Source organism: Fragaria vesca, linkage group LG4 (genome assembly GCF_000184155.1).
Source record: "Fragaria vesca subsp. vesca linkage group LG4, FraVesHawaii_1.0, whole genome shotgun sequence".
NCBI classification, from domain to species: domain Eukaryota; kingdom Viridiplantae; phylum Streptophyta; class Magnoliopsida; order Rosales; family Rosaceae; genus Fragaria; species Fragaria vesca.
The window spans coordinates 7,560,111-7,575,414 of NC_020494.1; the positions used below are offsets into that span (position 1 = coordinate 7,560,111).

Sequence of the window (15,304 nt, forward strand, 5' to 3'; positions counted from 1 at the left end):
TGTTAAGAACACAAAGTGTCAAGATCGTATATGTAAATACAATAGATTACAAACTTGACAAGATCGTATATGTAAATATAATAGAAGAAATATCATCACAAGATTGTAATTATGAATTGGACACATCTGCTTATAGGTTATCTTAAAATCTTAAACTTGACAAGATGGTATATTATGTAAATACAATAGATGAAATAGCATCACAAGATCGTAATTATGGATGGAAGAGTGGATGGGGTGGTGTTCAAAGATAATCTTATTGTTTGAGGAATAAAACCTTCTACAAGATTGTACTTGGTAAATTATGAATTGGATTAGGATTCCTGATTGCATCATGTTATGTATTTCTATTCTTCTATAGTTCGACATGTAGAGGTACCTATAAATCAACAGGATAACTCTCCCTCTTATACCGTTTTCCCTAACGCTATATATTATTGTTTTTTCATATTAAAAATAAAAAATAAAAAACAAAAAAAAACGAAGCCTTTATATATGTGCGAAGAAGAGAGGAGGCGCAGAGAGAAAGAGAGAGATCCCAAACGAAACTCTTTTCAAATGGCGAGGCCATCCTCCACCGTTCATGTCCCCAATCGACGATTCCGTTCCGATCACGATAACGGCCGTCGCTCACCGCCGGACTATGACAACTCACCTGACGGCCGCCGCCAGCGTCGCAGCCCCAGCTATGAAAGGTACGACCGCCACCGAAAACGTTCTTACTCTCCCGATTTCCCAAGCCCTAGACGAAGCCCTAGGTCCAACGGAGGTCGGAGACTCGGCCGGGCCGGGAACGACCGATCTTACTCGCCTGATTACTCGAATCCTCGACGAAGCCCTAGGTCTAATGGAGGGCCGGACTCGTTGCCGAGGAGATTCGGGCGGGCCGGGGACGATAGGGATCGGAATGGAAGGCGGCCGGAGTTGGAGGATTCCGATGAGGAGCTGAAGGGGCTGAACTTCGAGGAGTTCAGAAGGCTGAAGAGGCAGAAGCTGAGGAAGGCGTTGAGAGGTTGTATATGGAATGTGACGCCAAGCCCGCCGAGGAATGAAGATGACGAGTTCGAATTGGAGGACAAGGCTGAGGAGATTCCGGAGGGGTTTGGTGGAGAGGATGAGGATTCAGGCGAGAAATTGAAAGAGAAAGGCAAGAGTGAATCTGAGTCGGAATCGGAATCGGAGGATTTGAAGTCCAGAAAAAGGAACAAGAGTTCGGGTTCTAAGCGTAGGAGGAAGAGTTCGAAATATAGTGATAGTGAATCTGAGAGCGTGAGTGATGATGAGTCGGATGAGGAAGAGGATCGCAGAAGGAGAAGGAAATCTAGAACTAGGAGTAAGAGGAAGAAGAGCAGAAGAGAGAGGAGGAGGAGGAGGAAGAGTAGGAGGAGTAGCGATTCGGATGAGAGCGAAGTGAGTGATAGTGAGAGTTCAGATTCTGATAGGGTGAAGTCAAAGAAGAAGAAGCGAAAGGTGAGCAGCAAGAGTAAGAAGAAGAAGTACTCTGAAACGGAGAGTGAGGATTCTGGTTCGGAGAAGAGTTTGGATTCTGAAGTTGATGCCAAGCCTAAAGCTCTAGTGGCAGTGGAGGAGCCGGAGATGGATGAGAATAGTATTGAGGCGCTGAAACTGAAGGAAATTCTTGAGGCTCAGAGGAACCCTTCGTTGGATTTGGACAATGAACCTGTGGTTGGGCCAATGCCGTTGCCGAGAGCTGAAGGGCATATTAGTTATGGTGGGGCGCTTAGGCCTGGTGAAGGTGATGCCATTGCGCAGTATGTTCAACAAGGGAAGCGTATTCCGCGAAGAGGAGAAGTGGGTCTTTCTGCCGAGGAGATTCAGAAGTTTGAGGGTCTTGGCTATGTGATGAGTGGTAGCAGGCACCAGAGGATGAATGCCATTCGTATTAGGAAAGAAAACCAGGTTTATAGTGCTGAGGATAAGAGGGCATTGGCCATGTTTAACTATGAGGAGAAAGCAAAGCGAGAGCACAAGGTTATGGCTGATTTGCAGCGGCTGGTTCAGCGCCATATTGGACAGGATGTTGGTCCTACTCATGACCCCTTTTCTTCCAAGGCCTCCGAGGATCCTGATGATGATTAATTTCATGTATGTTTTGCTGTTATCTGAGTTGTTTCTTCCTCTTCTTTCTAGAACTATGCTTTCAAAGAACTATTCAACTATGTATGTTACAAATTGATATTGAGCAGTAGCACACTGTTGAAATGGATGCTATGGTGATGGTTAATATATTCTGTTTCAGTGCTTGAAGTTATAATCTGATTAGTGTTTTGTGTTCACTTATATAACAGTCTCTTTATTGGTAATATGGATTACTGGAATTTTAAAAAGAAACTAAATAATAATTTTTATAGTTGATGTTTTTGGGATCATGAATGCTGCTTACTCTATTATTTATTCTCTGCAAATGAATAATTTACACCTGACATTAAGTTGCTTTTGACATCAGTTGTTTTTTGTCACTGATCCCAATTTTGGGTTCGCCTGCTGAGGTTTAAAACATTTATTGGAAAATTGTTCTTTATTCATGTAGTTCTATCTGTTGCTTTAATAAATTTCTGTTGTTCAGTGCTTGAGCTCTCTTACGGAACTTCAAGAAGACTTGCATAGTATATCATTTCAAATAATGATTTGTATCTGCTGCAACCATGGCTCAGTGTTCTTTTTTAGATAGTTTTTTCATATCATATTTTTTTTGATAGTTTTTAATTTTTTTTAAAATATTTTTTCTAATCTTGGATCATTGCATGAAGATCTATGCCCTGCCAAGTTTTTTTTTGGCATTGTCTTGGTTGTTCAGATATCATTAAAGACTTAAACAGTCCTGGTACAGCTTCCATGGATTTTGTGAGTGAGATGGTGAGGAAGGAAGCAAAATCTTCATATGTTCCTTCAATTCACCGGGGAAAAATTTCAAAGAGGTAGCTTCTTAAATTTCTTTGAAAAATGTTCTGAATGAACTGACTGGTCTGAGCTGCACCATAAATTGAGCCATTGAGGGCAGGGTAAGCACCAAGGTAATTAAAGTCTCATATAAATAATCAGAAATCTCACCGGAGATTGGTTATCTTCAGTTCTCGTGTTCCGCTCTCTTGTATCATGGGTTTGGTTTAACACAAGTTGTATCTACGCAAAATTTTATAGAGAGGCTGCCTGATCTGAGTTGGGATAATTCATTGAATTGCGGAAAGCCTTTGATATTTCACATTTTTTGGGCAGTACAGTAATACAGTCCAGGTTATTGTTATGATATTTTTTTTTGGTCTGAGGCTATTGTTTATGATTGGAATGCTGCTTTTGTTCTGCTTTGCTTCTATCTTGAGTTGTAAGCTTGAAGAGCAGGTTATTAAAAGTTTAGGGTTAGAATGCTGCTCTATGATTCTGTAATGTTGATAAAGCATCCCAAGTCTAAAGTAAGTAGATAAAGCAGGAGAGATGAAGCTGGATGTGGATGTGTTGAAATGCATCACAAAAGTGATTTAAGGGTATTAACCGCTGTTGAAATAGGAATGGCTTTCAGTCTTTAAACCCTTCCTTTTATGAAATCTTACCCTCTGAACAGGTGGACAGGTGGAGCATGTAGCTGTGCTCAAATATCTCTATTCATAAAGTTAGAAGGTTTTTTGGATTTTGTCAACGGTCAAATTTTTGAACTACTTACAATGTCCTTGATTGATTAAAATTTTAAAATATATCTTCTAACATATGAAATGATAAATTATTAATTGTAAATTTTGGAAACAAGGAAAAAAGAACAGAAAGAAAGAAGTTTAAAACGTGAGAGGTGGGAGAGAAAAATGAGAGAAATAAGATTTTAAGCATAACTGTATTAGTAAAAAAAAAAAAACAAATTCACGCACGTAGGCGTGCCGGTCAAGATGCTAGACTGCTAGTGTTTCTTGATTTCCAGATTTTTTCTTTTCACTTCTTGAATTTCAAGTCGTCCACTTTTTCTCTACCTCCTGGCTAACTCCTGGCACTTGTAATGTCATGATTTCTGCTCTTGCACCATGATGCCTCTAATTTAAATTTAATATTCCTATTCTAAGTATAAAGAACTATTGTTTTGATATTTTCTCAATTTTCTGGGTCATTATGCGCCTCCAGATGACGGGAGTCGGTTAAGAGAGAGACAACAGAGAACTATGAAAAAAAAAGAGAAAGGTTTAATTATGTTGCAGGAGAAATAAATTGAGAGAGAGATTTAAGGAGAATAACCGTTGTATTTCATTCATAGAATAAGTCTTTATATATAAAAGATATAATACATAAGGAAAATACATATATTCCTATTACAATATTGATATCAAATCTTATTGTGATTCTACTTTAACTAAGACACACACAATAAATCATATTTTCTTAAAAATACTCCCCCTTGTGTCGTGTTAAAGTAATATGATACATTCAGATGCATTTTATGTTGCCTCGTTAAAAACCTTACTAAGTAACAATAAAACCTCATGGGCAAAAATAACCTTGGTTGAAGGAACAAAAAGAGTACAACGCATCACTCACATTTGAAATTGACATATATGTGTCAGACTCCCCTTGATGTCTGCACCTCCCCCTGATTTTTACAATCATGGGAGTTTTAGATAAATTAAGCATACCAATGCTTTAGACATGTATTTCAAATGTGACATTAGGCAGTGATCTAGTAAAAGATATGCCATATTATCCTCATATCTAACTTGTTTCACTTTGATCATAAGGAAAACTCATTCTTTGTTGATCACGTACATCAGTACATGATATAAACTTGGTGTCGTTGCTTTTGGCAAAACATTGCTTCATATGTCGAATGCAAGCATTATTAACCTCATAAAATTATGTTGGAAACTTTAAACTATTTGCTCTTAGAATATGTGTAATTATAGGCTTTAACCATATACACTCACGAACAATTTCGTGTAGAGCAACCATCTAAACATCATTCAAAGATGTAGCGACAAAAGTCTATTTTGTTCACCAAGATATCACGTTGTTTCCCAATACATAGCGCACATGGAAAGAACCTTTATGTGGGTTAAAGAGATACCCAATATCAGCACACACCAAAACATCACAAAGTATTTGGTCGAATGAGTGGAAGGCTGCCCAAGAACTCAAAACAAGAGTTTGCGTCGAAAATCAGATTCACGAGTGACATGACCTTCGTGTACTAAATCAGTCATAACTTCCTGCTCAAAATAGATATGGACTAACTGTAAAACTTTCTGGAAACTACACATCCGTAGCTTTCCAACCATATATTACTCATAATCAAATTCGTCCTGAGCTGATCACAAAGCTTTGTCGAAGTTGACTGATCTGTAAAAACATATTTTCTGATTTCACCTTTAATGCGTTTTTCTTCACGCAAGGCTTGCGGCGATGGCTATGTGATGCAATCCATCATGCCATATACTCTATTCTTTTTATCGGATACATTTATGCCAATCCATAGGCAATGCGTGGGCGCATAACTAAATCTAGCTAACAAGTTCACAATATGGATGAGATGTCGAGTCTTGTATATTTTGCTCGGTACAATAATGCGCTTATTGTACTTATATTAGGCATTCAGCCTCTAAAACATGTTCGTCATCATCCCTTGGATAAAATGTATCCCTTTAAGGGTCAAGACTACGAACGATCATGGGAATACTTATAGGCCTCACTTTATCATCATTAGAGTGACTTAATATCCAATAATATAAGCCGATTGATGGACAATACCATCATTATGGTGCTCGAGTTCCAGTTCGAGACAAAACCATATATTCCCAAGATCTTTTATCTCAAAATTCAGATTTCAAATCCATAGCGGTATCTCTTAGTTCATCAAGAGTCCATTAAAATTCATGTCATAGACATAAACCGCAATAATGAAAATCCGGAACATGTCCTTTTTAATAAACATGCATGGGCATAATTCATCATATCCATTCCTAATCAAATTGTCACTTAGGGAACGTTTCAACCTTATTGTAAACGTTCTCCGTGGTCTAGAGCCACTTGATTTAGGTAAATGAAGTCCATCTTAGACCTTCATGTGTATCTTTTAACTAAAATCCTCATAGGGATATGTTGTGACCACCTTCATAAACTGCATGTCAAGTTTTTCGGAAACTACCAAACTGACAAGGTAGTGGAGTGCAATGACATCTATAACGGGAAAATATGTCTCGTCATAGTCGATTCTAGGGCAATATGACAAGCCTTGCGCCATGAGGCGAGTCTACTAATCATGCTTTATAACAAAGACATAATAAATTGATAGGCTTTACAGGTGATGTCGGCATCACCAACCCAAATACCTTTCTTGTAATTAAGCCTGGATCGCTTCTTTCTTTTTAGGCCAATTTTTACTATGTTGACATACTGCAACGAAGTAAAGGTTCGATATCTCAATATCCCACGTCCTCATGTACACTAGTGTAATATATAGTTGTAGAGATCACTATATTTCAAGAATTGGTTCTAACATTGAGGCGTCCCCCAATGATAATCATAATTCATAAATATTCACATGAGACGGATTTGAGTATCAATGATCAACAGATCAAATTGTGTCAAACTCGCTCACTCCTTTGGGTGAGTATTGATCGAACCTACATGGTCTCCCTCTTTCCCTTTGTAATACCCTAGATTTTCATATCAATTTTCCTTGTTTTATTTCCGGAATTAATGAAGGATTATTTGTGGAAATTCTTAGTTGGTTTTGCGAAGTTGAAGTTTCGAGAGTTTATTTTAAGTGGCCAAAAAGTTGACTTTATTTTTCGTAAGTTATTTTCGAAAACTTCCTTCATGAAAGTTGTAGAGTTTGTCGATACGAGTTCGTAGACATGCGACACGCTTGAAACAGATGTCGTATGAGAAAGTTATGGTCAGAGGAAGTTAGTTTCCGGTTTTGGGAAGAGTATAAGTAGAAAAATGTGTGGGAGTAATTGTTGGAAACCCTATAATTGCAGCAGCCCAGTTTCAGTTCTCTCTCGTCTCTCCCGACCCTCCCACACTCTTTCTTCTCCGGCTGATTTCTCCTCCGTCCGGCCACATATTTGGGCTCCTCCGGTTCCGTTGGATTCGTATGGACGTCCTCTTCATTTTTGGGGCAGTCTCGCTTGCCGTCTAGCAGCCTAGAAGCCGCCACTGAGCGATGGAGCTGCTGCTGTCTCGCCGGAAAACCGGCGATTTCTGCGGCGACGTGGGGCTAACTTAGGTGAGTTTGGTTCCTCTCCTCCTTCTGGTAGTGGCTAGGTATATATTGAAACAAGTTTTTGAGTTCTTGAGCCCCGAATTTGCAGATTGAAGGTTAAGTTCGTGGTGGTGTTTCGGGGCATTTTTCGGCCGTTTTCGGTCAAAATTGGTTGAAACCTTAAGTATTAAAGTTGCTCTCCATGCTTCAATCTACAAGTTTCACGTTGAGAGTTTCCCCAAATTTTGAAGTTGGGGGTGGCACGTGGGGCTCACTCGCCGCCGTCTTTGGTGGCGTGTGGGGGCACGTTCGGGTAATGTGAGGGCTTTAGTTGCCGTGTTAGCAAGTCCTTGTTAGTTACTAGTGTGTTGACGTGTGTGAAGGCTAATGTCGTTTTGGTTTTGGTAGCTTAGGTGTTATGTTGTTCTTGGTGTTTATTAGGCCATAAACTTTGAAAATTTGATCTTGGAGGTAGTATGGTTTGTTGGTTGAGTGTCCAATGACCTTGGGAGGTCTTGGAGGATAGATTGCCCTTCCTTGGGCAACCTTTAGGTTAAGGATACTTTGTTCCTTGTTGAGAATTTACTAAGGTTATTAATGGTGTTAAATAGGTAGCTTTTGGAGTTGATATTTGAGCTTGGCTCTTGAGTTTATTGTGAAGACACAGCGGGATTTTAGGTGAGTAACATCTCACTAAAGTTCACATTGGGACCAATTATTTATGGTTATCGTGATAATGATGATGATTGTGATGATGATTATGATTATGTTGATGGTTATGATGATGATAATTATTATGATGATTGATTTTGATGATGAGGATGATGATGATGATAATGATTATGATGATTGATTCTTGATAATGATTTTGATGATGATTATGATGATTATAATTTAAAAATTATGTTTTTGTTTGTTTTAAAATATATGAGCTTGATCGCCAACGGCTCATAGGTAAGTTAAAACAAGTTTTTATATTATATGATTATTTTTAAGGTTCATGTGGTCATAATGTTTTTGGTTATTGATAGATGATTCTTGTGGGGATATCTAGGTTTGTTCATATAAATATATTTATGTGGAAGAATATAAATTTTATAATGTGCTCATCGTGTTGATTGATGATAATTTTATTATATTATGATTTGTGGTTTAGATGGTCAAATCGGGTTCCAAGCCTTTAATCGGGTGATTGGTTACGGTTATGATGATTCTACCCTTATGTTAAATGTTGTGTAGATAGTCAAACCGGGTTCTAAGCCTTTAATCGGGTGATTGGTTACGGTTATAATGCTATTATTATTTTGTGATTTGATATTGGACAGTCAAACTAGGTTCCAAAGCCTTTGGTCAGGTGATTGGTTACGGTTAGGAATAGAGCTCTAGTCCGTCTATCGGTGTTGGTCATGGGAGGTACCTTAAGGTATCTGGGACCCATGGGTACATAAATTGTTGTTGTAGGTCATGAGAGCTATTTATTAATATCTGGGACTCATGGGTACATGTGTTTGTTGTAGGTCATGAGAGATACCTTATTGGTATCTGGGACTCATGGGTACATGTATATTGTAAAAGTATTGGTTATGTGGTTTTATCAGTGCTCTTAATTGTTGTCATTTAAATTCCTTGTTTTGAGTATCTCCTGAACTATTGCTTAATGCAAGAGATTCTTTAATTTTATTTGTGAATTGTTGTGTTTTCTTATTTACTCTCTTTTGAATTTTATTGTTTTGAGGCAATTCCTGAACTAAGTTCTAAAGCAGGAATTACCGGTCTTATCTTATATGATGTAGGGTTGAGATTATTTTTTAGAGTTACTCATACGAGCTTTTTAGCTTACCGGGTTTGTTGTTTACAACTCGGTGCACCAATTTATGGTGTAGGGGTTAGATTTGCAGGTGATAATCAGCAGGGTTGAGGTGGAGGCATAGTGGCAGGATTTTAGTTTATGTGCATTTTATTTTATTTTATTATGGCAGTTTATTTTTAAGCTCATGTGAGCGTCCTTATTTTACTAGAATTTTGAAGTTAATGTAAATAAGGAGATGTAATGTTTAACTCAGTCGATGAATTTGTTGACATTTACATTTTCAGCATTTAAGTTTAGTTGAGATTTGTTGAGTAGGTTATGGAGTCTTATTTGTGAATTATATCATGCCCAAATTTTTGAAATTTATCATTTGAAAATTAGGGTGTGACACCCTTGGGGAGCCACGGCCTGCGACATCATTATGCCACGTTATGGCGTCACTATGCTACCATCCATGGTGGCGACGTTGGTACCAATTTCATTAGGTGGCGCCATGTCCTCTGTTAAGAGTATAGGCCCAATCGGCCTAGTCCTTATCCTAGCAGTCCAGTCCAATTCCATCAACTTGAAGAACAAGTCACTCCACCAATTTCTATCCTTTATATTCTGCTTTTCTGTCTTTTTTCTCAATTTTTTCAATTTGCTCTTTACTTGTATCAATAACCAGATTTTCCAAATTTCATTCGTCAAGTTATCAACTTTATGATCATTGTAGATTTTTAGCATCCTCTTGATAGAACATCTATCCTTACAGGCATGTTTGCAACATGTATATTATGATCTCATCACTTTAACAATATTCGATAACGCATCAGGCATCGAATCTGCTACGTTATGAAGATCAAGTATTCTACACACTTTTAATAATGTGCAGTTTTGGGGATCATGATGAGACAAAGTGGGGATAAATCACGACAATTTCTTGTCGTTATCTTTGAACATTCTTGTTCTTATCTCCCCCTAACGACGAGAAGATTGTCTTATCAAAAGTGACATTCCGCATATCTAGCGGTAAAGAGATCGCCTGTTAAGGTTTCAACAAAGCGGACTATAGTTGGAGACTTATATCCAACATAAATACTTATTCATGTCTAAGAACCCATCATAGTGCGCTGTGGCTGCACAATTTTGGCACATAAATGCGTAAGTCACTAGCTTTAACGCAGAAAAAGGTTAAGTGGTGATGGTTCATAGATGAATTAGTATAGCTGCATGCAATCGCATAACCCAAGCGGAAAAATTGGTGCGCATTACCAAATTTCAAGCTACCATTGTAGTCGTGAAATATTGAATTTCCTCGAGACCATTCGGGTTGTACACGGGAATATAATACTCAACATTAATCCCAATAAGGTGCAATAATCATCGAAAATTGTCAATGTGAACTCTCTAGCATTATCAAGTCGAATTGACTGAATGTGATGATATGGGTAGTGAGCCTAATATATAATTTGTGCTAGAAGTTATATTATAAGCAACATATATAACTAGTAGACGATAATGTGACACGTGACCAGCGTGTATGCACGTCAACCAACACGATAAAATATCATATATGTTTGCAAGTTGGTTGAATCTGTTTACAGAATCCCCTCGGATTCAATGTAATTAAGATCATAATGAGAATACATGTGTCATTTGCATAGGATGGTTTAAATCCTAATTTTCCAAAGAAATAGACTTTACAAAACAAGTGATTAATTGGCTTTCAGAAGGAACCAATGAGGATTTTGGTTTAGCTATAAAGTCATAATTGACTTGAGAAGCATAATAGGGAACAATTGCACCAACATATGCATAAAAAATGTCCCAGAGCCGCCTAGGGGGAGCGGTGGCTTTTTCATAGAAATAGCAATATGCCACTTGAACCATATTCTTTTGGTTCTTGCTTCTTCTCACTTAAAATAATGGATATACGTGTGACATTTTATTTATTTATTTTCAATATACAGATCATCAGACCATGACCATGATGTCTTAACATGTCATGTCAAAGCCTATGTGTCAGAATCTCAATGATCATCTCTTATGACATTGTTGGATTGAATAATTTCAAAAGTGGTTACATATAGCCCACTAAAGTGCCACATATTTTTCTCTAATACTCGTGTATGTCCGTAGTAATTAGAGGTAATGCAAAGGAACTCATGTCCATTCTCTCTTATGCGTTTCCACATGACAATCGTTGGCAATATATCCTTTATTGCTGATAAGGCTTCGAATAGCTCTTGGAGCATAAAGAGCTTCAATGATAATAATTACAGTGCCATAAAAACAACAGAATTTGAGCCATCTATCGCTCTTTTTTATCAATTGTGATGATTCAATCATCTGAGTCACAAAGGGATTATAAGACATTATTCCACAAATAATTACCTACTTTTGGGTATTGTGTGTATAATCATACTATCGACTTTAAATATTCGATCTCTCCAAGTAATATACTGGCAAATTATATGAGATCAATTAACATATGTTCAAGACGTATAATCTGTGAGTGTAAATATACACAAATAAACAACAATTTTATTTTTGTTGCTATTACTGTTCACGGTAAACAGTACCATTTGTTTAATTGGGACTTTTTTTTTACAGTTGACTTTTGTCATAGTTGACTATTTCACCTTTTTTTAAATTTTTTTTTCCGATTCTTTGCCAAAAAATATTTTTGTCACCCTTTTGACTCATATTGCTACACCATGTGCATTCATGGTGGAATTATTTCTTTCTTTCGAACCATATACCATAATCATATGCCATTACAGCAATAAAATTTGAATAAAGATAAAATCTCAGATAAATTTAAAACTCTATTAATATGCCAACGTACATCGAGGTTTTGTAATCGAAATCTAATCCAAAATAAGAGCTATGACAAATCATCATTTATTTATTGAGGCGTAGAAGCCTCTACAAAGTATTCTTAGAAAAATAAATGCTCTAATGAAAATCTGCAACATCTCAATATGTTTCTTGCCAGATTTGAAGTATGTAAAAATAAGATTGGCGTCACTGCCATCAACTTCTTCTTCTTAGTTGCATGATGAGCCTTTTGCTCTCTTATATATTTATGTACTTTGTATTGTATAGCTAGTTCGGCAATTGCCTTGCATTGCTCAAAATTAATGCTTATTAGATCCATGTCTATAGCATATATACCTCATCTTCAAATATCAAGTCATGTCATGGCAGTGAGGTGGTTCTCGATGTCAGTCACCCATTGGTGATATGCAATATCATTGGAGACAATTTTGCAAATTGCATTTTTTTTCTTTTTCTTTTCTTTGCCCCTTTTTTTCGACACCTTGAGAAAAAGAAGAATATTAGTGTCGTAGTTCCAAAGACTTCCTCGATAACTAATATTTCCAATAAATTTGGATTAGACCGAAACCAAGTGTGTAAATGGTCGTTTTAAGGCTCATGAATTTTTCTCACAGCCATAATTCTCTTTTCGATGCTCATAGCATATGAATCCCCACAATTCAATTATAGTCTCACACCATAAGAGGGGTCGAGATGTAGAAGAAGAGAAGTTGAAAAATCCCCGATAAAACACAAGTCTCAGAAAATATGAACTTTAATTTAAAGCTTACTTGGCAAAATTTAAATTTGAAATTCCTGATACATACACGTGCTGATGCAGACGTGTAAGAGATTACTACGTACTCTAATGTGGGATCATAAGGTTGCTTCGATCATCTCTAGCAATCACCGTTCGCACCCACGGCAACTATGCCTCCTTAGCATTGGATAGAGTAATTTATTAGCACCTTGTACATAATTGTATGATCAAACATGTATATGTGAAACATAACCACATGAACAACTAACCCATAAGATGAGAGGGACTTCAGAAAACTTAGCTTTTCGGTCCGAGCTATGCCGAGATGCAGAAAGCATTGGGGCTAGTCAGGTGCGCTACTGTACGTGGTCAAGATTCTTGAACATGATCTAGAAGATGAGCGCATGGCAAAAGATGATCAATTTGATCAAACTTAGTGATCGATCAAGTTGTCTTCTTCGTAAGCCAATCAGTGGCTATCTTCTTTTTTTTTTTTTTTTTTTTTTTTTTTTTTTCACAAAGCCACATATTCCAAGACGTGCAACTGGAACTTTTTCATGCATGTTCCAAGGCCAAGCCAAGCGGTGGCTTTGGTATATGTGAAGAACTATATATGCAGGCTGAAAAAGAAATAATTATGTGTAGTGAAGGTGGAAAGATGATCGATGCTACTGTGCGCGGGTCGGAAAAGTTGGGTATTTGGCCGGCCTGTTTCACGGCAAGGATGAGGATGAATGTTTAGGGTTTTTTTTCCGGGTTGGCTTATAAACTCAAGGTTAAAACAAAATGTCTGATAACGTGTTGCAGAAGAAATAAACTGAGAGAGAGATTTGAAGAGAATAATCATTGTATTTCATTCATAAAATAAACCTTTATATATAAAGGATACAATACATAAGGAAAATACATATATTCCTATTACAATATTGATATCGAATCTTATTGTGATTCTACTTTGACTAAGACATACACAATAAATTATACTTCTTTAAACAAATTAGAAATTTTATGTATGTACCAATAATCAATAGGATGAAACAAGAACGTGAGATATTGTTTTGATATTTATTAACATAAAAATTTGTCTTAAACTTGACTTTTTTGCCCAGTATTATTTAGTCTAATAATATAATTTTTCCTTAGTAAATGGAAGATTATGAGTTCCACTCACAAAGTTTTAATATTTATAAAAAAAAAAAATTTAACTTTCTCAACTAAATTTTTTATTATAAAATATATTATTTTACTAAAAAAAAGTGAATTTTTCTGTATATCTAAAACAATTTAGATACGGATGTATAACTTTGGGAGAAATTTTATTAACACATCCCTAATTACTAGATACACATCTCATACTTAATACACCACCTATTAATTTTATTGTTTTAACATTTTACTAGATACATATACTAAATCTCATACTTAATACCCAAACTTTCTACAATACCCTTATTTGAAAACACAACTTATTCACTAAATACACGACTCATTAACTAAATACACATACTTTTCTAGATTCGCTACTCAATTTATTAAAAAAAAAGGTTCACATTAGTGAGATTTTTCTCAAAATGTTTCATCTTTTCTCGTATTGTTTCACCTCATTGACATCTTCCTCGAAGGTTTTTATTTTTCTCTAAAGGGTTTCACCTTGTTAAGATTTTCCTTGAGGGATTTCCTTTTATTAACACCATCTTCTATCAGTTTTCCTCGATAAAATTTATTCTCAAAGAATCTCTTACGTACTCAAACTGATTTCAAAAATTCTTCAGTCTAACGAATCAAAACAAAACAAGACAATACATCACATACTAAAGTCCTTAACGGAACTTTTAGCATTAGAATGTTCAGTTTTGTGTAAAACTAAATTAATCAATTCTTAGGAACCATTGCATAGTATTCATATGTGGTGTCAAAATATTGGTACTCGATTCAAGCTAAAAATTAAAAAGTGTTAGAAATACAATAAATAATATGAATATCTTAGGCGGGATATTTTCTTTACTTTTGATATGAATGTGTCTTTTGGTTATTTTACAGACCCACAAAGTCTTATATAATCTGTATAAAAAAAGAGATGTGTATCTAGCATTTAAGGACGTATTAATAAAATTTCCCTTCACGAATTAACTAACTATGATTAAAACAAAGAGACAAGATATGATACTGGGATGTATATCTTACTTTTATTTTACATGTGTTATGAATCAAATTACAACATTAAGAACAAATTTACCAAATTTATTTACACTATTTACATGAAGTTAAACAAAATTACAATTATAAGATCAATTTGTTCAAAAAGTTATAAAATGGTTGTACATTTTGTAATTACAATTATTAGAACAAATTTACAAACAATACGACCCAGCATTATCACTTTGACTACAAATATGTTGTCACATTTGTAAATGTAGGTATCACATACGGGTAGGTACCTTATAATTTCCCTAAAAGAAAAACAAAAAACAAAAAACAAACAAGACCAATATTATGATTAGGAACCTTATGATTATTACCTGGTTCATATTGAAAAGAAAAAGAAAATAGGATTTGGTTCTTGAAATTGAAATGTTGTACTTGAAATGGTGTCTTGGGTTAAGATTTTAAAAAGTGTCTTGTCCAATGTCAGAGCGTCTTTACTTCCAGAAATACACACATTCATCATTACACCTCTCTTCTCTTATTTTCTATTCCCATTACTTTCTCTCAAACCTTCACATATCCCACTGAA

General features: G+C 36.0%; 1 protein-coding gene across 1 annotated transcript; it reads left to right on the plus strand.

Moving 5' to 3' along the window:
- Nucleotides 1–523: 523 nt before the first annotated feature.
- Nucleotides 524–2,560, plus strand: LOC101306619. The gene has a single exon (XM_004296634.1). It carries the CDS (start codon nucleotides 559–561, stop codon nucleotides 2,098–2,100), a length of 1,542 nt encoding a protein of 513 aa, XP_004296682.1. The 5' UTR covers nucleotides 524–558; the 3' UTR covers nucleotides 2,101–2,560.
- Nucleotides 2,561–15,304: the final 12,744 nt, after the last annotated feature.

Coding starts and splice junctions, on each gene's coding strand:
- LOC101306619 (XM_004296634.1), top strand. CDS start 559: ATGGCGAGGCCATCCTCCACCGTTCATGTCCCCAATCGACGATTCCGT.